Below are 25,283 nucleotides of genomic sequence, written 5' to 3' on the forward strand. Positions count from 1 at the left end.
TCAGCATGTTTTCCTTCAGGGAAAATCTTGCCTGATGAACCTGTTGGAATTCTTTGAGGAGATTACAAGTAGAATAGGTAAAGGGGATGCAGTGGATGTTGTATATTTGGATTTTCAGAAGACCTTTAACAAGGTACCACACATGAGGTTGCTTACCAAGTTAAGAGCCCATGGTATTACAGGAAAGTTCTGGTTAGAGCATTGGTTGATTGGTAAGAGGCAGTGAGTGGGAATAAACGAATACTTTTCTGGTTGGCTGTCAGTGACTGGTGATATTGTGCAGGGGTCGGTGTTGGGACTGCTTCTTTTTATACTGTGTATCAATGATTTAGATGATAGAATAGTGGTTTTGTTGCCAAGTTTGCAGACAATGCAAAGATTGGTGAAGGGGAAGGTAGCACTGAGGAAACAGGCTGCAGAAGGATTTAGACAAATTAAGAAATGGGTAAGAAAGTGGCAAATGAAATACAATGTTGGAAAATGCATGGTCACGCACCTTTGTAGAAGAAATAAATGTGCAGACTATTTTCTAAATGGGGAGAAAATCCAAAAATCTGAAATTCAAAGGGACTTGGGAATCCTTGTGCAATAACAACCTAAAGGTTAACTTGTAGACTGAGTTGGTGGTGAGGAAGGCAAATGCAATGTTAGCATTCATTTCTTTATTTTCTTTTTCAATATTTTTATTGATTTCTACATAGAATACAGAGTCCAAGAGAATACATATTATAAAACAAAAGAAAAAACATAATAATACCAGAGACAGTATATTGAATCATATTAACGAACTCCTTACTCTATATTCATATCGATTAGATTAATTTGAATATTAGAATATAAACAATTTTATAAAAAAAGACCTATACCCACTACCAAAGTCAAAGCTGTTTGGGGAAAAAAAAAGAAAAAAAACCTTATCAGATAATAAAATATGCTATTAACCAACTTCTGTTCTTTAACGAGAAGTCAAAGATTATGAAAATAATTTAAAAACGGTTCCCACAAATTTTGAAAATCTTGATTAGATTCAGAAATTGAACAATGAATCTTTTCTAAATTTAGGAATGCCATAACACCCCGTAACCACTGAGCATGATTAGGCGGAACAGCATCCTTCCATTTAAACAAAAGCGCCCTCCTAGCCGTTAGAGAGATAAAAGCCAGAATGTGCAAATCAGATGTCTTCAGAATGATATCTTTCCTTCCAACAACACCAAATAGGGCAGTCAAAGGATTAGGCTTAAAATTTACTTTAAAGAGTACAGAAAAAGTTTGGAATACTTCCTTCCAGTATTTTCCAAGACTTGGACACGTCCAAAACATATGAATAAATGAAGCTTCTCCATTGTTACACCTATCACAGTAGGGAGATATATCCATATAAAAACAAGATAATTTAGCGTTAGTCATATAAGCCCTATGAACCACTTTAAATTGTAGGAAGGAATGACGAGCACACAACGATGAAGTATTAACCAAGTTAAAAATTTCATTCCAAGTTTCTTCAGAAATTGAAGTCTGTAAATCTTGTTCCCAAAGATTTTTGATTTTGTCTAAAGAATCATTTCTCATTCCCAACAACATATCATAAATATTGGATATTGAACCATTATAAAATGATTTCATATTAAGAATTACATCTAATACGTTCTTATCAGGACTATTAGGAAATGTATCTAATTGAGATTGCAGAAAATCTCTAATTTGTAAGTACCCAAAAAAATGGGTTTCTGGTAAAATATTTAGTTGACAATTGTTCGAATGAAGAAAGACTTTCTCCAACAAACAGATCCCGGGAACACGTAATGCCCAATCTTTCCCATTGTTTAATAACTACATCAGTCACAGAAGGCTTAAAAAGACAATTTTAAAAAATGGGACTAGAAAGGGAGAATCTCAATAGACCAAAGAGTTTTCTAAATTGTATCCAAATCCTCAAAGTATGTTTGACTACCACATTTTCAGTTATTTTACTTAAGGATAAAGGAAGTGAAGATCCCAAAAGAGAGATTATAGAAAATTTATTAACTGAGTTAGCTTCTAAAGAAACCCACCCAGGACAGTCCTCATGATTAATACAGTATAACCAAAACGTGAGATTCCATTAGCTGCCCAGTAATAAAACCTAAAATTTAGTAACGCTAAACCTCCATTCTTTTTAACTTTCTGGAGATGGACTTTATTCAGTCAAGGACGTTTATTTTTCCATATATAAGAGAATAAAATAGAGTCCAGAGAGTCAAAAAAGGATTTAGGAATAAAAACCTGTAAAACCTAAAAGAGGTATGTAAATTTAGGTAAAACATTCATTTTAATAGAATTAATTCGACCGAGCAACGATAACGAAAGGGGCGACCAATTTGATAATGTTCTTTTTATATAATTTAATAAAGTAAGAAAGTTTTCTTTAAATAGGTATTTATAATTCATAGTAATTGTTACACCCAAATCAGTGAACTGGTTTCTTACCATTTTAAAAGGAAGGTTAATATCAGTTAATGGCAAAATATTCAAAGGAAAAAGTTCACTCTTGTGTAGGTTCAGTTTATATCCAGAAAACTGACTAAAACAAGAGAGTAGAGAAAGCACAGAAGGTAACGAAGTTTCGACATTAGAAATGTAAAACAATAAATCATCTGCCTAAAGTGAAACTTTGTGGATAGTACCCTTCCATAAAATACCAGTGATATCATTAGGTTCTCGAAAAGCAATAGCTAAAGGTTTTAAGGCAGGTCAAAGAGCAAAGACTCAAAGGGCAACCTTGCCTAGTTCCACATTGAAGATTAAATGGTTTAGAATTCTGAGAATTAGTAAGAACCCGAGCAAAAGGAGATAAGTACAGTAATTTAATCCATTGAATAAAGTTGGACCCAAAATTAATTTTTCTAAAATTTTAAATAAATAATGCCATTCAACCCGATCAAAAGCCTTCTCAGCTTCTAAGGATATCACACACTCCGATATCGCCTTAGAAGGAGAACAAATAACATTTAATAATCGATGAATATTAAAATGAGAATGTCGATTTTTAATAAAACCAGTCTGATAGTCAGAAATGATAGATGGTAAGATATTTTCCATCCTACGGGCCAGAACTTTAGACAAGATTTTAGCATCAACATTAAGTAAGGAAATTGGTCTCTATGAAGAACATTCAGTTAGGTTCTTACTTTTTTTAAGGGTAAGCGAAATAGAAGCTTCATAAAAAGATTGCGGCAACCTACCTGACTTAAAAGAATCTGTAAAAACTGAACATAAATGAGGTATAAGCAAAGAAAAAAAAGCCTTATAAAATTCTCCAGAAAATCCATCAGGACCTGGAGCTTTCCCTGAATGCAGTGAACGTACAGCCTCGGCTATTTCTTCGTGAGAAGTACATTGATCCAACTGTTTTTGGTTATCAACAGAAAGTGTAGGGATATTTAATTGGTCTAAAAAATTATCCATTACAGTATTATCTTTAAGAGGATCAAACTATAAAGTTTAGAATAAAATTCTCTAAAAGTATAATTTATTTCTAAATGATCAGTTATCTTAATACCGTTAGCATTATAAATTTCTTTAATCTGTTGTTTAGCATAAGAAGTTTTAATTTGGTTAGCCAATAATTTACCTGTTTTATCTCCATGATTATAAAATTGACTTTTATCCTTTAGGAGTTGAGGATATCCTTCAACATATCCTTTAGGATATGTTAATAAAAAATCATATTTAGTTTTAATTTCAACCTGTCTTTTATATAAAACAGGATCTGAAGTCAAAGCATATTCTTTATCTAATTGTTTCAACTGATTGGCTAAATTAATTCTCTCTTTATTGGCTTTTTTCTTAACACTTGCAGTATAAGAAATGATTTGTCCTCTAATATATGCTTTAAAGCAGTGGTCCCCAACCACCAGTCCGTGGACGGGTACTGGGCCACAAAGCATGTGCTACCGGGCCGCGAGGAAACGATATGAGTCAACTGCACCTTTCCTTATTCCCTGTCACACACTGTTGAACTTGAACACACGCGAGGTCATCACCCACATGAGGACATCAGTCAGTCATTAACCTACAACTACTCGATGAGTAAAAAACAAACGTCGCTTGAGAGTTTCTTTGGAAAAGATGGTAGGGGACATAAAAGGCCTAACGATGATGATAACGCAGAGACAGCTCAGGCCAAGACTGCAAAAAAACAAAAGCTTCCTTCAACAGAAAATACGACGTCGTACATAAAATATGGCTTTATTGTGACCGGTGACTCGCACGCTCCAAGCCCCCTGTGTGTTATATGTGGAGACAAGCTGTCTGATAAGGCAATGAAGCCCTCAAATCTGCTTCGGCACCTTGATTCCAAGCACGCTGCACTTAAAGACAAACCCGTTGAGTTTTTTGAGCGGAAAAAACGTGACCAAGCGAGACAGAAGCAAGTGCTGAAAGCCACCACCTCCACAAATGCTGTTGCTCTGAGAGCGTCGTACTTAGTGGCTAGCCGTATTGCTAAAGCTAAGAAGCCTTTCACTGTTGGTGAAGAATTGATTCTGCCTGCTGCCAAGGACATGTGCCCTGAACTGTTGGGAGAAGCTGCAGCTAACAAGATGGCACACAGGTTTCTCTTTCAGCTACCACAGTTTCAAGGAGAATCGATGACATAGTGGAGGACATCGAAGCACAGCTGTTGGAACAGCTTAACAAGTCTGGGTTCACTACCCGAGTGAAAGAAGTTTCTCCTGAATGCCAGTCTACACACTGTGTCATACACAGGGAAATGCTGGCTAGCCAAAAAATGACACCTGATCTTAACAGCGTATTGAGTGACATTGTTGAAGTTATCAACCACATCAAAGCAAAAGCCCTTAACTCACATCTGTTTGAGCAGCTTTGCGAGGAAGTGGATGCAGAGCACAATCGCCTTCTCTCACACACTGAAGTCAGGTGGCTATCAAGGGGGAGAACCCTGGCCAGAGTTTTTGAGTTAAGAGAGCAGCTACAGAGATTTCTTTCAGGAGAAAAGTCACCACTGGCAGCACACTTCGGTGACGAGGAGTGGATAGCAAAACCCGCTTACCTGTGTGACATCTTCAACCTGCTCAATAAACTCAATTTGTCACTTCAAGGGAGAATGACAATTGTCTTCAAGTTGGCAGATAAAGTGTCTGCTTTCACAGCCAAACTGGATCTGTGGGGACTGCGAGTGGACAGGAGCATATTTGACATGTTCCCAACATTAGCTGGGAATTTGGGAGAGACTGAGGCTCACAGCTGGTGCGTGAACACCTCTCTTCACTGTAGACAGAATTCGAGCATTACTTCCCAACTGCAAATGACCCAAGACATGCAAAGGAATGGGTCCGTGACCCATTTGTGAACGTCCCCGGTGAATCATCCATGTCAGCACAGGAAGAAGATCAACTCCTCGAGCTTGCAAATGATGGTGGGCTGAAAAGTATGTTTGACATAACATCTTTACCGGCATTCTGGATCAAAGTCAAGGCTGAATATCCTGAGATAGCCACGAAAGCACTGAAAACGTTGCTTCCATTTCCAACATCATATCTCTGTGAAGCGGAATTTTCTGCAATGAATGCAACAAAAACTAAATTGCGGAATAGACTGGACATAAGGAACCCCCTTATGACTTATAATTGACTTATCACTATATTCATGTGAGGAAAATATGCACTGTGTGTTTAATATTAAATTCGTTAGATAAACCCTTTTAGAAACAAAATTGAGTGCATTAGCCACTGATAAGTGACTTATAGTTGACTTATCACCTATATTCCAGTCGTGATTAACACTCCCCCACCCCCGGTCAGCTAGTCCGCAAGAATATTGTCAATATTAAACCGGTCCACAGTACAGAAAAGGTTGGGGACCCCTGCTTTAAAGGCATCTCATATGACAAGGCTAGAAGTCTACCCCACCGTATTCTCTTCAAAAAAGAGAGTAATTTTCTTCTCCAAGAACTTTAAGAAACCCTTGTCAGATAACAAAGTTAAATTAAAATTCCAGAATCTGTTTGTCTGAGAAAAACCAGTAAGATTTATGGATAAAAGCACAGGAGCATGGTCAGAAATAACAATCTCTTTATATTCACAAGATCAAACTAATGGAATCGTTTGGTTATCAATAAAAAAATAGTCAATTCTGGAATACCTATGATGAACATGACAGAAAAATGAGTATTCTGTATCATCTGGGTGTAAGAAATGCCATATATCAACTATACCACATTTCATTAGAAATGAATGAATAAACAAAGCTGATTTATTAAGTGTCGCTGGTTTAAAAGAAGACCATTCTAAAACTGGATCTAACCAGCAATTAAAGTCTCCTGCCATCACCTCAGATCAGGCAGAAACAAAAAAAAAATGCTCAAAGAATCCTGGATCGTCTATATTTGGAGCATAAACATTAGCAAATACCAACAATTTATTCTCAATTTCCCTGATACTATAGCATTAGTATCAGAAACAACCTTGTGTTGAACAAAGGGAACTGTATTTTCTATAAAAATCAAAACGCCTAAAGATTTGTGCTGAAAACAAGAATGAAAGTGTAATGCTCTCCATCGGCTAAAAAGGTGTGAGTTATCAGAATTGCGTACATGGTTTCTTGTAAAATAATAATTGGGACCTTAAATTCTTTAATATAGGCAAAAACCTTACTTCGTTTCCTAGGGTGATTTAATCCTTTCATGTTAAGGCTAAGTAAATTAATATTATAATCCATTTTATTATTATTTAAAAGAAAAGTTAAAAGGATAATCCTTAAGAAGATTAATAAAACTAAACAATGACCTATGAGATAAGGAAACCAAACAACAAGTTTGACTGAGGATCCCAAACAGCTTCCAAGAAAAAAAATCCCAAACACTCCCCGCCCCAAAGAGAGAGAGTTGACTAAAGAAAGTCAACGCCCACAACTAATAGCAACATCCCCCCGAAAATCCTACTGACTTAACTCCAAATAAATTTCAAAGTTAGAAATATTTCAACCTAGTCAGAACAACAGATAATAAAGAAACAGTTAATTCTGATATCAAGAACTCTAGAAAAGTAAGTATAATATAAAATAATATGGACACACAGAATATTAGCTCATTAAAATCTTATTCTCAAAGTAAAACCTTAAAAGCTTCAAAAAGCGAATTGATTACAAGATTCACCAGAGGCAAACTATACGATTATTCATGTAAGCTTTTGTTAAACAGCTCTAACATGACACTTCTAAACTTAGCAGACAAAGTATTAGCACATTAAAGTCTTATTCTCAAAATAAAGCCTTAAGAAGTTCAAAAAGAAAGAGTTAAGTACAAAGTTTAGCAAAGGTAAAATAGACAGTTATTCATGTAACAAATAATAAACAATCACTTTACTTGTTCAAAAAATTTATGGGCCTAAAGACTCGAACGGAACCATTTCTGCAATCCATCCTGCAGTGTAATTCTGAGATTTGCCAGATACCTTAGAGAAGTTTTAAAATCCTTGTTGTAGAACTCTGACATGACGCTTTTAAACTTGGCAAGCTCCCTCATAACCTCTGCTGAGAAACCTTCTTACCATTATAATCAATCATACCTTTCTGACGAGATTCACGAATTAAACGGTCCTTTGTTTGAAACTCATGAAAAGTGATTACCACTGAATGAGGTTTGCTTGCAAACATTCTATTCCCAGGTACTCTGTGCGTTCGGTCGATTTTAAAATATCAGGAAATAACTGAACCAGAAAGTTTGCAGAAAATTCCGTCGGATGATCACCTTCAGTTAACTCTTTGAGACCAAGAATTCATCCGTTATTCCTTCTATTTCTGTTTTCTAAATCAGGGATCTTCTGTCCTAGTTCGTCGTTAACCTTGGATTGTTTTTCATAACACTTTTGCAGGTCATCCATTTTCTCATCCAGCATCGACAGGATTTCTTCATTCTCTTTTATTCGTTTAGCAGGCTCAGTTAAGGTTTCTTGAATAGAATCCAGTTTTGTACTTAATCGTTTAATTTCAGAGCCAAGTTGTTGAAACTCTTTGGAAGATTCCTTTCTAAATCGCTGAACTTCCTCAGACGCTTCCTTTCTGTGTTTTTGCAGCAATTCGATAATAGAATCCAAAGATGTAGAAGAATCTTCCTCTTTTTTACCTTTAGCAGTTCTTGTAGTCATAGTATCAAATCAGGTTGGAAAGTAAGAAAAGTAAATGAGGAGCAGCTATAAAATGCTGTTATTCCATCCACAGCCAGCAGGAAGTCCAGCATTCATTTCAAGAGGTCTAGAATACAAGAGCGGGGATATGATTCTGAGACAATATAAGGCATTGATGAGGCCTCACCTTGGGTACTGTGAACAGTTTTGGGCTCCATATCTGAGAAAAGGTGTGTTGGCATTGGAGAGGTTTCAGAGGAGGTTCATAAGGATGATTCCAGGAATGAAAGGGTTATCATACAAGGAACGTTTGATAGCTCTGTGTCTGTACTCATTGGAATTTGGAAGGATGAGTGGAGGGAAGGATCTTATTGAAACTTTTCAAATGTTGAAAGCCCTAGACAGGGTAAATTTGGAAAGGATGCTTCTCATGTTCGAGAAATCTAGGACAAAAGGGCACAGCCTCAGGATAGAGGGGCGTCCATTTAAACAGAAAAGCTGAAAAATTTCTTTAGCCAGATAGTGGTGAATTTGTTACCACAGGCTGCTGCGGAGGCCAGGTCTTTGGGTGTACTGTATTAAAGGGAGACAGTGATAGGTTCTTGATTGGACGCGGCATCAAAGGTTATGAGGAGGAGGCCGGGTAGTGGGGCTGAGGAAGGGAAAAGAAAAGGATCGGCCATGATTGAATGGCGAAACAGACACGATGGGCCAAATGGCCTAATTCTGCTCCTGTACCTTATGGTCATATGGTCTAAAAGAGTAAACATTCGATATTTCAGACTGAGACCCTGTTACAATTGTCTGACATATTCTTGAGGGCAATGTATTCAAACAATCAGGAGACTGCAGCTGACTCTTTCAATCACCTTAAACACCCTATTTAATGGCATAATGTAATAGTTCTTGAAAAAAGGACAGATAGAGGAGGAGGTAAAAGAGGGAATGGAGTTGAACTACTAATCAGGGACGATATCACAGCTGCACTCAGAGGAGATGTAATGGAAGGATTAGACACTGAGTCCATTTTGGTGGAATTCAGGAATATGAAGGGTGAATTACACTGTTGGGATTGAACTACAGTCCCCCTAATAGCCATCAGGACATTGAGGAACATGGATTAAGGAAATATTTAATAATAATAGGGTTGTTGTCATTGGGGATTTCAACTTCCCTAATATAAACTGGGACCTTCTTAGTGTAAGGGGATAGGATGAAGCTGAATTTGTTAGGTGTATCCAGGAAGGCTTTTAGATCAATATGTGAATGGTCCAATGAGAGGAGGGACCATTCTGGACCAGGTGTTGGGTCATGAGGTTGGCCAGGTAACTAATCTTTCAGTGGATGAACAGTTATGGAACAGTGACCACAACTCCTTATCTTTCAGGACAGCTATAAATAAGGACAGGTATGGTCCTAAGCTGTAGTAGTACAAATTACAAGGGTAATATTAACAGAGACAAGGAGATGGCAAATGAACAAAATGAGTATTTTGCATCAGCCTTCAGTGTGCCAGATGCTGAAGGGTGAGAGGCAGAGAAGTGATCGCAATTACTATTACAAGGGAGAAGGTGTTCAAAAAGCTGAAAGACCTAAAGGTACATAAGTCACCCAGACCAGGTGAACTGCACCCTAAGGTTTTAAAAGAGGTTACGGTATATATTATGGAGGCATTAGTAAAGATCTTTCAAAAATCATTGGACTCTGGCATGGTGCTAGAGGGCTGGAAAATTGCAAATTTTACTCCCTTCTTTAAGAAAGGATGAAGGCAGCAGAGAAGAAATTATAGACCAGTTAGCCTGATCCCAGTGGTTGGTAAAATGTTGGAGTCAATTGTTAAGGATGAGGTTATGGAGTACTTTGTGACACAGAACAAGATAGGACAAAGTCAGCATGGTTCCCTTAAGGGAAAATCTTGCCTGACAAACCTGTTGGAATTCTTTGAGGAGATTACAAGTAGGATAGGTAAAGGGGATGCAGTGGATGTTGTATATTTGGATTTTCAGAAGGCCTTTGACAAGGTGCCACACATGAGGTTGCTTACCAAGTTAAGAGCCTGTGGTATTACAGGAAAGTTACTGGTTAGAGCATTGACTGATTGGTAAGAGGCAGTGAGTGGGAATAAAAGTATTCTTTTCTGGTTGGTTGCCAGTGACTGGTGGTATTGTGCGGGGGTTAGTGTTGGGACTGCTTTTTATGCTGTATATCAATGATTTAGATGATGGAATAGATGGTTTTGTTGCCAAGTTTGCAGATGATACGAAGCTTGGTGGAGGGGTAAGTAGTGTTGAGGAAACAGGTAGGGTGCAGAAGGACTTAGACAGATTAGAAGAATGGGCATGAGAGTGGCAGATGAAATACAATGTTGGAAAATGTATGGTCATGCACTTTAGTAGAAGAAATAAATGTGCGGACTATTTTCTAAATGGGGAGAAAATCCAAAATCTGAAATGCAAAGGAACTTGGGAATCCTTGTGCCAAACACCTAAAGGTTAACTTGGAGGCTGAGTTGGTGGTGAGGAAGTGGTCTGGAATACAAGAGCAGGGATGTGGTGCTAAGGCTTTATAAAGCACTGGTGTGGCCTCACCTTGAGTACTGTGAACAGTTAGGGAATAGTGAACACAACTCCTTATCTTTCTATAGATAAGGACTGGTATGGTCCTAAAATTGGAGTATGTTCATCCATCGTCGACGTCGATGATGACTTCGACACCATCATAATGGTGTCGAGACTACCGCGTAACTTGGATTTACGTGAGGGAGAGTTGCGCAGCGTCAGCCTCACTCTCTCTTCCCAATTTCCATCTGGATCCAGTGGCAAGACAGAGTCGAGACAGCTGGAGAGGGGACTAGGTGCAGTGGATGACCAGGATGTCTTCTGTGTCTTGTCGTGCTCTACGCATTCCACCATGCTTTCAGAGACCGCCTACCGTTGGACCTTCCGTTGGTCTCGTCTGCTCAATCCACCAGAGTCTGTCTTCACATGCTGGGATAGACAACTCCCTATCTCACCGAGGGTTTGAGACCTGTCGGCTACCCTCACCTGGTTTAACCGGCTTGTCGAGGCCGTTGCCTGGGGTATGGCCGCTGTCGCATGCAAACAGCTACGGGGAGCCACAGGTGAGAGCTGAGTACCAGGTGGGGACCAAGGGTGGGCTAAGCGCCTTGAAAAGGACGCGACATGTTCCCCCACCACAAGTGCTACCCCTCCCTGACACCCCATACACCCCAAAATTGGAGTAGGACAAAATACGAGTGCATTAAGCAGAAACTAAGAAGTGTTAACTAGGACCAGCTTTTCTCTGACAAGTCCATATCAGACATGCAGAGGGTGTTTAAAGCTCAATTACACAGAGAACAGGAAATGTGTGTTCCTACTAGAAGGAAGGATGGGGATGGAAAGATAAGAGAATTTCGGATGTTCAGAGAGGTGATGAATTTAGTCAAGAAGAAAAAGGAAAAGTATGTAAAACTTCAGAAGTCAGAATCAAATGAAGCACGTAGGATTATAAGGAAGCCAGAAAAGAACTAAAGAAGGGAATTAGGAAAGCTGGAAGTGGGAGGGGGGGGCAAGAAAAGTCTTTGGTAAGTAGGATTAAGGTGAATCCCAAGGCATTCTGTATATACATCAAGAGTCAAAAGATAACAAGGGAAAGGGTAGGACTACTCAAGAGTAAAGGGGAAACATTTGCTTGGATGAAGAGAGCATGAGCGAGCTACTTAATGAGCACTTTGCTTCAGCACTTACTAAGGAAATTGATATGGAGGACCAGGAGATCAGTGCTGTGTGTATAAATACGTTAGGACATCTAGACGTCAAGAAGGAGGAATTGTTGGGCCTCCTAATGAGTATTAAGGTGGATATCCCCAGGGCTTGATGGGATTTACCCCAGGTTATTGAAGGAGGCAAGAGAGGAGAGTGCTGGGCCCTTGACCAGTAACTTCTTGTTCGCTCTAGTCACAGGCGAGGTCCTGGAGGTCTGGTAATTGGCTAAAGTTGTATGTCTATTTAAGAAAGGAACAAAAGAAAATCTTGAAAACTATAGACCAGTGAGTTTCATGTCAGGTATAAGGAAATTTCTGGAGAAAACTCTTAGGAAAAGGATATATGAGCATTTGGAAGCCCATTGACTAATTAGCGGAGACAGCAGGGCTTTGTGCGTGGCAGGTGGTGCCTTACCATCTTGATTGAGTTTTTTGACAAGGTGATAAGAGAGATTGATGACATTAGAGCAGTGGATGCTGTACACATGGACTTTAATAAGACATTTGACAAAGTCTTCATGGGAGGCTAATCCAGAATATTAAGATGCATGGGATCCATGGGGATTTGGTTATTTGGATTCAGAAATGGCTTGCACAGAGAAGATAGAGGATAATGGTTGAAGGGACTTATTCAAAATGGAGGTCTGTAATTAATAGAGTTCCACAGGGATCTGTGCTGTGACTTCTGCTGTTTGTTATATATAAACGTTTGTATATAAATGACCTGGAAGATAGCGTAGAAGGGTGGGTTAGTAAATTTGTGAATAGATGGAGTTGTGGATAGTATAGCAGTCTGGCAAAGAATACTGTACAATGTAGACCAGTTGCAGATATCAGCTGAGAAATGGCAGATGGAGCTTAACCCAGATGAATGTGAGGTGTTGCATCTCGATACGCTGTTGAAGGCAAGGTCCTTAGCAGTGTTGCTGCGCAGGGATATTGGGATCCAAGTCCATAGCTCCTTGAAAGTGGCCACACAGGTCGAAAAGGTGGTTAAGAAGGCTTATGGAATGCTTGCTTTTATTAGTCAAGGCACTGAGTTCAAAAGTCAGGAGGTTAACTTGCAACTCTATAAAACTCTGGTTAGGTCACATCTGGAGTATTGCATACAGTTCTGGGTTGCCCCACTACAGGAAAGATGTTGAGGCTTTGGAGAAGGTGCAGTAGAGGTTTACCAGGACACCTCCTGGTTTAGAGGGCATGTGCTATCATGAGAGGCTGGATAAACTTGCATTGTTTTCTCTGGGCATCAAATGCTGAGGAGACAAATGGTGATACAAACCATACTCTAATGTACAATTCACCTGGTGTAGGATAGTAGTGCTGATGAGTTGGTGGCCGAGATTTTAAATGACACAGATTATTGCAGAATACGTGTACTAATGTCATTGGCTTATTTTTTATGTTGAGGAAATCATTTTTATTCATTGCCCGGGTAACCTGGCTCACTATTACTTTTGGAGAGGTAGGATCCCAGTACAAAATGACAGCTCACGCCAGATCAGACCCATCCACAGTGTGGAACATGTGCAGGAATATCAATTTGACTTCTTTTGGAGGATGGATTTAAACTGGTAAAGTGCTTATGACTTGGAAAGGCCAATATTCTTCACCAGTAACTGGTGAAATCCTTCACCCTAGTTAATCCTCACTAATCACTAGTTATGAGACTTGCCAGGACCTTGGTCCCAGCATAATTCAAGTGGAGTCTGTACTATTGAAACAGCTCCCTCCCTTCCCAATACTATCCAATATCTCACGAATTCAAACCCACTTCTCCCAGACCCAGTCTTTGAGCCACACATTTCACTCTGATTTATTAACCCTGTGCCAATTTGCATGTGCCTCAGTTAACAATCCAGTGATTATTACCTTTTTGATTCTGTGGTTTAATTTAGTCCCTAGCTACTCAAATTCCCTCAGCCGAACCTCTTTCCTTGTTCTTGCTGTACTCATATGGACCACGACAATGGGATCTTCCCCCTCACACTCTAGATTCTTCTGCAGATCAGATGAGATGTCCCAAACACAGGCAACAGGCAGTCAACGCAACCTTCAGGACTCTCACTCCTTACAAAAGAGAATTATGTCTATATCCCCGACTACAGTTTCCTCAGTTACAACAAAATTTATCTTCTCTCCCCTCTTTGCAAGGGCTCCCTGAACCATGAGCCATGGTTCAAATACTCATTCTTTCTACAGCCCCCACTCTCATCCTCTCCAGGAGCAGCAACCTGAGACCTACTGAGCAAGCTGAAGGGCTGAAGCTCTGCCAACATTACTTCTTGGATCACCCTACCTACCTCACTTACGGTCACATCCTCTTGTCCCTAGTCACAGACCAATTTTGAAGTATTGTAGTTAATCTAACGGATGTGAAATGCCACCTGAAACACAGTGTCCAGGTTACTCTCCCACTCCCTAATGCACTACAGTGTTTGAAGCTCAGATTCCAGGTCATAATTTTGGTGTGTATTGTCTTAATTTTGAGCCTGAGTTCTTCAAGTAACTAGCACTTACTTCAGATATGATCAGCAAAACCCACAAAGGAATCTGCCAACTCCTTCATCATGCAACTGCAACACATCACCCTTATTTTATTTAATTTGTTGTAGTTTAGCACTTTTCTAGTTATATAAAGCTAATATATTTTAAAATTCCTTACCTGTTCTTACCCGCTACTCACCCGTGTTTACTTGCTGAAGCCATTTGAACCAAAGATTCAGAACATAGAGTCCCCCACTAGCCCACTCACACAATGGCCAATCCAAAATAGCCTCTGCCTTTTCTTACTGAAGCCTCTTGGGCTAAAGCCTCAGTTCTGCACTCTAATGCTGATCCACTCCAACAATGGCTGCTCCACTTTAACTTACCTTCTTCTTATCAGCTCAAGTGAAACTCACACATAACGAGACCTTCTGTTCCTAACTGTTCCTTTTCTTTTTAAATCTTTTTATTGAATAAGTATACAAAAAGGTGATCCATATAAGCACTAATACACTGTTAGAATATAATAAAATTACAGGAGATATTAATACAAAAAAATAATACAAACAATGTAATTTAAACATAACCTACTAAGGTAACATAATAGTATACTAATTTTTATATATATATATCAATAGAGAAAAAGAAAAAAAAACCCAAAAAAAACCCACCGTGCAACTAACTAAAAGCAAAGCAAAGCAATGGGCTAACTTGAAACCAAACAGAGTTAAAAAAAACTTAAAATCACGTCCTCAATCCCGACCTCCATTAAAAACAGTAAAAAGAAACAAGAAGGGTATATAAATATGGAGCAAAAAAAGAGGAGAAAAAAAATTACATTAAATGAAAATATTGAATAAAAGATCTCCAGGTCTGTTCAAATTTAAGTGAGGAATCATAAAGATTGCTTCTAATTTTCTCCAAATTCAAGCATAATATCGTCTGAGAAAACCAAAAAAAGGTAGTTGGAGCATTAAGCTCTTTCCAATGTTGTAAGATACATCTTTTCGCCATTAAAGTGAGAAATGCAATCATTCTACGGGCTGAAGGAGAAAGATTACTGGAAATTTTAGGTAGTCCAAAGATAGCAGTAATAGGGTGAGGAGAGATATCTATATTTAATACCTTGGAAATAATATTAAAAATATCTCTCCAAAAAGTTTCCAGAGTAGGACAAGACCAAAACATATGAGTTAAAGAGGCTATCTGCCCCGGACATCTATCATAAAAAGGATTAATATGAGAATAAAAGCGAGCTAATTTATCTTTGGACATATGTGCTGTATGAACAACTTTAAATTGAATTAGGGAATGTTTAGCACATATAGAGGAAGTATTGACTAATTGTAAAATCTGCCCCCAGTCATCCACGGAAATGATAGACCCCAATTCCTGTTCTCAATCTACCCTAATCTTATCAAATGGAGCTTTCCTAAGTTTCATAATAATATTATAAATCATAGCCGATGCACCTTTCTGACATGGATTAAGGTTAATTATAGTATCTAAAATATATATAGGAGGCAGCATAGGAAAAAAAGAAAGTATAGTACTTAGGAAATTTCTAACTTGTAGATATCTAAAAAAATGTATTCTTGATAAATTATATTTATTAGATAATTGTTCAAAAGACATAAGGGAATCGTCTAAAAATAAATCCAAAAACCGTGAAATACCCTTAGTCTTCCAAATTTGAAAAGCACGATCTGTAAGAGGGGGAGGAAAAAATATATTACCTAAAATAGGAATCGCTAGCCCAAATTGGTTAAGATCAAAAAATTTTCTGAATTGAAACCAAATACGTAAGGTATATTTAACTATCGGGTTAGATACCTGTTTGAGGCGTTTCAAATCAAAAGGAAGAGAGGAACTTAAAATAGAGCCAAGTGTATAACCCTGAACAGATTGTAATTCCAATGCTACCCATTTAGGAATAGATAGTATATCCTGATCAAGTAACCAAAATTTCATATGTCGAATATTAATTGCCCAATAATAGAATCTAAAGTTAGGTAATGCTAAACCTCCATCTCTCTTAGCTTTCTGTAAATGTATTTTACCCAGCCTCGGGTTTTTATTTTGCCAAATAAATGAAGAAATTTTTGAGTCAACTTTATCAAAAAAAGATTTTGGGACAAAGATTGGTAATGCCTGAAATATATGTAGAAATTTTGGCAAAAAAAATCTTAACTGCATTAATACGGCCAATCAAAGTTAAATATAAAGGAAACCATTTAGATGAAAGTTGAATAATATGGTCAATTAAGGGTAAAAAGTTAATCTTAAATAAATCTTTGTATTTACAAGTAATTTTAATCCCAAGATATGAAAAATAATTATTAATCAATTTAAATGGAAAGTTATGATATAAGGGAAGTTGTTTATTAATCGGGAAAAGTTCACTCTTACTAAGATTTAATTTATAACCTGAAAAGAGACTAAATTGTGCTAATAACTCTAAAACAGCAGGGATGGATTTTTGAGGATTAGAAATATATAAAAGTAAGTCATCAGCATAGAGTGATATTTTATGGGACTTTAAGCCCCGAGTTATCCCAGTAATATTTGGAGATCCTCGAATGGCAATTGCAAGAGGTTCTAATGCAATATCAAATAATAAAAGACTAAGAGGACAACCTTGTCGAGTACCTCGAAAAATAGGGAAAAAAGGTGAGCTTAGAGAGTTAGTACGGACCGAGGCCACAGGAGAATGATATAACAGTTTGATCCAGGATATAAACTTTGAGCTAAAATTAAACATTTCAAGCACCTTAAATAAGTAAGGCCATTCTACTCTATCAAAAGCTTTCTCAGCATCTAAAGAGATAACACATTCAGGAACATTTTGTGAGGGGGTATAAACAATATTTAACAGTGTACCAATATTATAAAAAGAGTAACGACCTTTAATGTTCCTATCTGTTCCTAGCCTTCACAGATCTTGCTATCACTACTCCAAAGTGAAATTACACGTAACGAGACTTGCCATTTTTAATGGTTCCTGCTCTCTCCTTTTAAAATGAACTTGAAGGGCAGGGTTATTGCTGGTGGATATATTAAAAGAGCTGCCAGAGTAAGTGGTAGAGTGAGTAAATTATGCCTCATCACCAGAACTCATCAAGAGGTAACTTTGCTGGCAGTGAGATGCGTCATCACAGTCAGATTCTTACTGTACACATGACATATCATCCCCAATGCACACTGCCCTTGAGACAACTACAGTGGGTAAGAGAAGGTCAGTCACCTCCTTGCAAGCTGTTGATTTACTAAGAGCGTGTGGAGAAGGATGCAGGGATCCTTGACTCAATTCATCCCCAGCAGCTGCATAATAGAGGACTCTCTGACCTATGGACGCATACTGAGGCAGACATCAAGTGCTGCTAGAAGGTTATCAGCTCGGTGGAAGACACCAGTTGGTCTGCCCAAAATTTGTTTCTCTTCCAGCGCTGCAAGATATCTGTCAGGGAGTGCTGCAGACTGGCACAGGCTAGGCTACAGGAGTACAAGCTGAGGTATGCACTGGATCTTCGTGTGGCCAGTGCAAAGGCTCTGTGATGAAGGACCACAATATGGACTCCTTCCATTATTGCACACGGAGGGACTGAGTTGGGAGGGGGGGCAGCCCCTCAATCACTGAAATAGTGTATCATGACAGAAGGTCATATGAGTGGTCGGAGGGACTGAGTTGGGGGGAGGGAGCTCCTCAAACATTGAAATGGTGTATCATTATCATGCCAGGGTGCCATATGAGTGGTAAAGGTGCTACAGTTTAAATACTAACTTTACACCACTGATTGTAATGACCTTGAATGGAAAAGTTTTGCACTGCTTCCTACTTTATATTGTTTTTTGAAGATTACAATTAAAGTTAATTTTGAAATATAAACAAAACTGTCCCTTTTCCTTCACAGATGCTGCCTGACTTGCTGCATTCCTCAAAGAGCTTGTTTTTTATTGCTCTAGATTTCAGCGTCTACAGCTCCTTGCATCTCTTCTCTTCTCAGTTCCCCCCTCTCTTTCCTCCTTTCCCTCAACCCCTCTCCTCTTCCCACCTCTCTCACAAATCCATTCCCCACCTTCACCCCATGCACTTCCACTCTCACCACCTCTTTTCTTTTCTCTCCCCTTAGTTTTTCCATCTCACCACTGTTTTTACCCCCTTCTCCAGGACTGAACATTTTACCCAAGGGTTGTCCACAGAAGCTTGAGTTGCTTGGCCACTCAGACTCTCCCCATAGCTTAAGCTCCCCAGCCCTGGCAACGTTCTTGTGAATTTTTTTTTGTACTTTCTCTATCTTAACCACAACCTTCCTATAGTACAACAACCTGAACTGCAGTGACTCACCAATGCCTTGCACAGCTACGACGTGACTTCCTAACTCTTGTACTCAATGCCACTACTAAGTATGCTATACACCTTTTTCACCACTTTCACATACCTATAGCACGTTGTCAGTTTTGTGAAACTATCTACGAATACCCCTAGGTCTCTGTTTTATAATGTGCTCTGGGACCCTGCCATTTATTGCTTAATTCCTACTTCGGTTTGACTTGGTGGAGCTGCCTGTTTGAGTGCTTGGGTGGGGGCGCTGATGTTTTTTTTGCTGGTGGGGGAGGGAGGTTGTTGCTTTGCTGCTGCTTATGCGTGGGAAGGGTGAGCTGGGGGGAGGGTGCTTTGGGTTCTAACATCTAACTGTCATTCATTCTTTTGGGCATTCCTCTGTCTTTGTGGATGGTTGCGAAGATAAAGAATTTCAGGATGTATATTGTATACATTTCTCTGACATTAAATGTACCTTTCAAACTTTTGAAACTTACTGAAATGGACAAATGGATTTCCCGCTTCATTTGGCAAGGAAAGAAACCTAGAATTCGATATAACACCTTACAGTTAGGGAAGGAAGGAGGAGGTATAGTTCTTCTTTGCCTGAGATATTATTTTTATGCCTCACAGATAACCCCTCTATAATAGGGAATATAAGGCTAGATGGAAGGAAATAGAATTTGGATTAGTTGACAGTTTTCCTCTACAGGCCTCAATAGCTGACAAAGGATTGATGGCCCAATTGGAAAAATTTAAAAACAGTTGGATAAATCTTACATTAAAGGTATGGCAGAAGGTGATTAATTCGTGTGGAATTAATAACATGTTTAAACTCTTCAGATGGTGTGCATATGATACCGAATTCCTTCCCAACAGAGGAGATAAAAGATTTGAATTATGGATAAAGAAAGGTCTTACAACCTACCTCTCATTTATAGACAAAAGAGTATTACAAAGTTTCCAAATCCTGCAGGACAAACATGGCCTAGAACACAATGACTTTTTTAGGTACCTTCAAGTACGAAGCTATGTTAACCAGAGTTGTAGATATACAGACCTATCAACAGTAGATTTAGAATTTTTCAAGATCCTGAATTTGGCTTGCAGTTCAATACCTAGTAAATCAGTTTCTCAATTATATAATGCATTCTCCCATGCTAAAAATGTAAACACACTGTATATTAAAGAGAAGTGGGAGAAAGAAGCGGGGTTGGTACTTTCAGAGGAGGCTTGGGGGAAAATCTGCAGCTTTCAGTGGTCCTCGACTAATTCCTTGACTTGGAGAGAACATTGTTGGAAAAATATTATAAGATACTTCAAGACCCCATGTCAGGAAAAATATAAAGATACAAACGTGACGTGTTGGAGAAGGTGCGGCTCCAAGGAGGCAAATCATTTCCATATTTTCTGGGATTGACCTAAATTAAGTATATATTGGGAAAGTATTCATAGAACATTAGTTAAGGTACTTAGGTCCCAGATACCTCTGAGTTTTGAGATGCTCTATTTGGGGCATGTATTGTTTCTTGAACAGAAGGAAGATATAAAGTTGCTGCAGGCCCTCTTAGCGGCAAGTAAGAAATCAATCACTAGAAAGTGGCTAAATCCAATACCACCTACATTAGAAGATTGGCACGAAATTATCTTGGGAATATTTAAAATGGAAAAGTTAACTTACTCCCTGAGAATTCAAAAAGAAAAATTTTATCAAATCTGGAATAAATGGATTGAATATATAACCCCAATGCGAGCAGACTCTAGATGACTCTCCTAATGATTTATACTGCTCTTCTCATCAACACAGTAATATTGCTAACGTAAGCACTCCTAGTCTAAATGTTTACTGTTTTTGTTTTCTTTTGGAAAATAGAGAATTAATACAAGTAAAGGAAAAGATTTGGGAAAGGGATAAAAAATGACAAAATTAAGTAAATAAGTACATAGGGATTGGATAATTATGTCTGGGGGCAGGAGCAAGCATGAACAAGTTAGGATATAAACACTTACAATGGTTGTTACATAGGCTTACATACAACATTTTGGACCAGAAGAAATGGTCCAGAAGAGATTTATGGAAACTATTGTTACTATGTTTCTTAACAACTAATACCATTACTTAGCCTAATAGATTAGAATTACCACTGTACATAATTATCTATTTAAGTGTCTAATTTCCTTTTATATCATCTCAATGTGTACTTAAGAATGTATAAATAATTATAGTTTTATACATATAAACAAATGGAAAAGGTTATAAGTGTGGAAAAAGTACATGATACTTGTGAATTCCTTATCCAAATAAAAATAAAATTTAAAAAAAACTTACTGAAATGGATCACTTCACACTTGTCTAAATTAAATTCCATCTGGGTTTCCTATTTTGACTTGATTCAGACATTGTGATAACTTTAGTCAATCCTGTTCAATGTTAATGATATAACCAATTTTGGCATAGTACTGTACTTAAAGATGAGTTTTCTGTATTCAGTGCACTGGGAAGATCAGATTTTCCTTCACGCTCTGGTTTTGATTGAACCCCTTTTGTAATTTCAGAAAATTTGGAAGAAAAGTTGGTGTATGTTGTATCCAGGGAGTTCACACAGCATTGCCAGGCTGGAACAATCTGATGTAAAAGAAAGCAGCACCTCCTTGGACAAATCTAGTTCTAAAAAGGTGGATAAGATTATTCGTCTGTCCAACTGTGTCAACATCAGTCAAATTCAAGTGGAAAACACTCCTAAAGACATGACTGCATTCTGCATTAGCACCATGGACAAAAACTGGACACTGGCAGCTCCAAAACATGAGCTGACGTCATGGGTCAATTCCCTCTGTGAGCTGGCTTTTGAGGTAGGTAAAATACAGAAAGGCGAAAGTTAAATCTCTTATGATTAGATCTGCTGATGGTGCAATAAGTACAGTACTTTGCTGCCATTTTTTAAAAATGGAGAAATTCTATAACTCTTGAAATAAATCAAAATAAGAAAGACTTGATTCAAATTCCCCTCATAGAGTTCGTTCACCTCAGGGGCAACTAATCATTTTTATCACCAGGATTCTGGTTCCAACTCAGTCTGTATTGAGGGGATAGAAAGAGCCTTTTGTTGTGGTTGTAAGGATTCTGTGATTCAATGTAAAATGTGTTTAGGAAGTCTCAGTTAGGTTGATAGTCATATGGCTATACTAGAGAAATTTTCCCCTTTAAGCATTAATTGGCTTGTTGGAAATTCAAGACTACAACTGCAATATTGTGCAAAAATCCTAGGCATGTATATAGAGCTCGGTAGCCTAAGACATTTACACTGTACTGTAATAATTTTATGAATTGCACTGCATTGCTGCAGCAAAAAAAATACACATTTCATGACATATGTGATGAATGATAAACCTGATTCTGAAGGGAGCAGGAACCACCAGAGAGACTTTCTGTAATGATTAATAAACCAATTGTTTGGAATCAAATGACCTTGCCTCGTGTCTCAGGGCTGAATGGGTCTTTACCCCCACCACCCTCCAACCCTGGCACTCCTTCTCTGCCACCTGTCCCACACTCCTCCCACGCCGTTCCCAACATCCTTTGTTCCTGCCAGATTTACAGGCTTGCTCTTTGCTCCACGTTGACAAATACAGTACCCCAGCTAAGGGCGCCTAAGACTTTTGCACAGTACTGTATATGCATTGCATATGTGCTCTTCCAAAGATGGTGCAGAGTGTTCTTGTAGCAGCAAGAATAGAGTAGAGGGAGATTTTCTCTGCATCTTGACCATGCCGCATTGGAACCAAGAGCACTGGATGTTAATGAAATATGTGAGAAAAGGGATCTGTTTCTCCAATTTTGTGAAAGAAAGCCTTCCAATTACAAAATGCCTTTCATGTATCATTCAGGGCACCAGCGCTTTACTTGTCAATTAAATCCATTTTTTAGTGAAGTCACAGTTGTAATAACAAACATAAAAGAAAATTTTAGAAGATACCTAGGATTGACTTAATAACATTGCTCGTCCTGTAATGTTGCTAATGTCAATATATATATATCTGATTACTTATAAAATTTTACAAAAAAATGAAAAGAGGGAAAAGCCCTTTTCACAGAGAGTAGAGAATCTGTGGGATTCTCTGCCTGGGGAAGCAGTAGAGACTACCTCATTAAGTATATTTAAGGCACAATTAGATAGATTTTTACATAGCAGGGGAGTTAAGGGTTATGGGAAAAGTCAATGACCATACTTCATATGTTCTTGGGTATGCTTGTGCAATAATCGATTCCATCATTGCATTGGTAACTTCACTGGATAGCATATTTATAAAACAGCACTAGTTATCTATAATGCATCAGGTTGCTGCTATGCACCACGATGAAAATCTTCACAGCAGTCGACCTTGGCTGTGCAGTACACTGGGTTCACTCTAGGATTACCCTGTTTCAAAGTGGGCAGCAGTGCAGCAATATTGTATAGAAATAGAAACTTACACTCAGCCTTAATTTTTGTTCTGATCTATTTGTTTTGATGGCTATATGTTGCCAGAATGCCACCCTGAGGAAGACCAATAAAGATTTTGCCGCAGCTGGTTCCACGTTATCCAATGATGCATTGTCAATGAAAGAAAATGAGCTTTACTCGACCATAGCACAAGGTCTGGTAATACACGTAATACTGTAACGTTAAGCAGAGCATATAACAAAGATGTCATTGTTGTTCATGCTACCATTGCCTAATCACAGAAAAATGTTAATATCTTTCCAAATTAGATTTGCAGGTGGGTGGGAACTGAGGTGAAGAGGCAAAGGATAGGGCAGTTGGTGCACAAGTAAAGACAGCTTGTGAGGAAGGATAGGCAGATGATAGAGCAAAGGTACACTCAGCCAGATGGTTTGAGATGTATCTATTTTAATGCAAGGAGTATCATAATCAAGGCAGATGAACAGAGCATGGATCAGTATGTGGAACTATGACATTGTGGCCATTAGAGAGATTTGGATGTTTCAGGAGCAGGAATGGCTGCTGAGTATGCCAGGCTTAAATGTTTCAAAAAGAAAAGGGAGGGAGGCAAAAGAGATAAGGCATGGCATTGCTAATTAGGGATAGAGTCACGTTTGCAGAAAAGGAGGAAGTCATGGAGGGATGGTCTACTGAGTCAGTGGGGGTGGAAGTCAGAAACAGGAAAGGGGCAATAACTCTACTGCATGATTTTTATAGACCCCCTCCCCCCCAATAGTAACAGGAACATCGAGGAGCAGATAGAGAGGCAGATTCTGGAACAGTGCAATAATAATAGGGTTGTTGTGATGGGAGATTTAAACTTTCCTAATGTAGCCCCCCGGTAAGCCTCAGGGTCGCTCGGCTCGCTGTCGTCTAGGGGAAACAGCCCTCGGCCCCGCCAAACTGGGTAATTAAGTTTGTGTGGATGCCGTGTGATGTAACCCAGCCCGCCAAATAACAGACAATACACCAGATACGATTAAATTAATTACAATTTATAGATATTACTGGAACTATGTAATTAATAGAGATAAAATATAAAAGGAAAATAAAAGGCGCCGCACTTATCAAAGTTCAACCTCTTCATGCACACAGTTGGAGCTCTAGTAACAGTCCTCTGTTCACTATTTGATCCCCTCTGACCACCTCGTCCCGCCACCTGGGACCACCCACGGTGGTCGACCAGACGCTCCACACGAGTGTGTCTTCATCTCCTCTCCTCGCCGAAGAACCCGGACCTCGGACTTGTGCTCGGGGTCCGTCCTGTCAGCCAGCTCACAGCACCGCGTCCACTCTCTCTCGGCCCATCGCGCTTCCTGCCCCAAAACCCGCGCATCACAATAGTTTACAGACACACAAAAAAGAATAACATCTATCCCAATTGGTTAACAAATGGATACAGTCCTCCTTATCAGTAATATAACCCAAACAAGCTGCTGGAAAGAGAACCACTGTCTCAGCAGTTAACATCACAGAGAAGCCATTTTAATTATAACATAACAAAGAAGCCATTTTAATTAGCCTACGCAGTAACATAAAAGAAGAAACCCCTTACACTATTATTGATTGGCATCTCTTTAGCACAAGGGGTTTAGATGGGGTGAAGTTTGTTAGGTGTGTTCAGGAAGGTTTCCTGATATAGATAAGCCAACTAGAGGAGAGGCTGTACTTGATGTGGTATTGGGAAATGAACCTGGTCAGGTGTCAGATCTCGCAGTGGGAGAGCATTTTCGAGGTAGTGACTACAACTCTATCTCCTTCACCATAGCGCTGGAGAGATAGGAGCAGACGATTTGGGAAAACATTAAATTGGGATGGGGGAAATAGGCAGAAACTTTAGAGCAGATGTTCTCAGGAAAATACACAGCAGAAATGTGGCAAATGTTCAGGGAACATTTGCATGGTGTTCTGCATAGATATGTTCCATTGATGCAGGGAAAGAGATGGTAGAGTTAAAGAATCATGGTAACAAAGTATGCAGAAAATCTAGTTAAGAAGAAAAGAAAAGCTTATGAAAGGTTCAAGAAACTAGGTACTGTTAGAGCTCTAGAAAATTACAAGGTTGCTAGGAAGGAGCTTAAGAATGGAATTAGGAGAGC

General features: G+C 38.8%; 1 protein-coding gene across 1 annotated transcript in view; it reads left to right on the forward strand.

The window, feature by feature from the left end:
• The window catches only part of LOC140200387 (uncharacterized), a 41,511-nt gene that overhangs the window by 5,243 nt on the left and 10,985 nt on the right, over positions 1-25,283 (forward strand). The window contains exons 2-3 of the mRNA XM_072263647.1: positions 21,257-21,553; positions 23,230-23,338. Of these exons, the coding sequence (XP_072119748.1) occupies positions 21,257-21,553; positions 23,230-23,338 (406 nt within the window). The remainder of the gene's footprint in view (positions 1-21,256; positions 21,554-23,229; positions 23,339-25,283) is intronic.

Source organism: Mobula birostris, chromosome 7 (genome assembly GCF_030028105.1).
Source record: "Mobula birostris isolate sMobBir1 chromosome 7, sMobBir1.hap1, whole genome shotgun sequence".
Lineage (NCBI taxonomy): Eukaryota > Metazoa > Chordata > Chondrichthyes > Myliobatiformes > Myliobatidae > Mobula > Mobula birostris.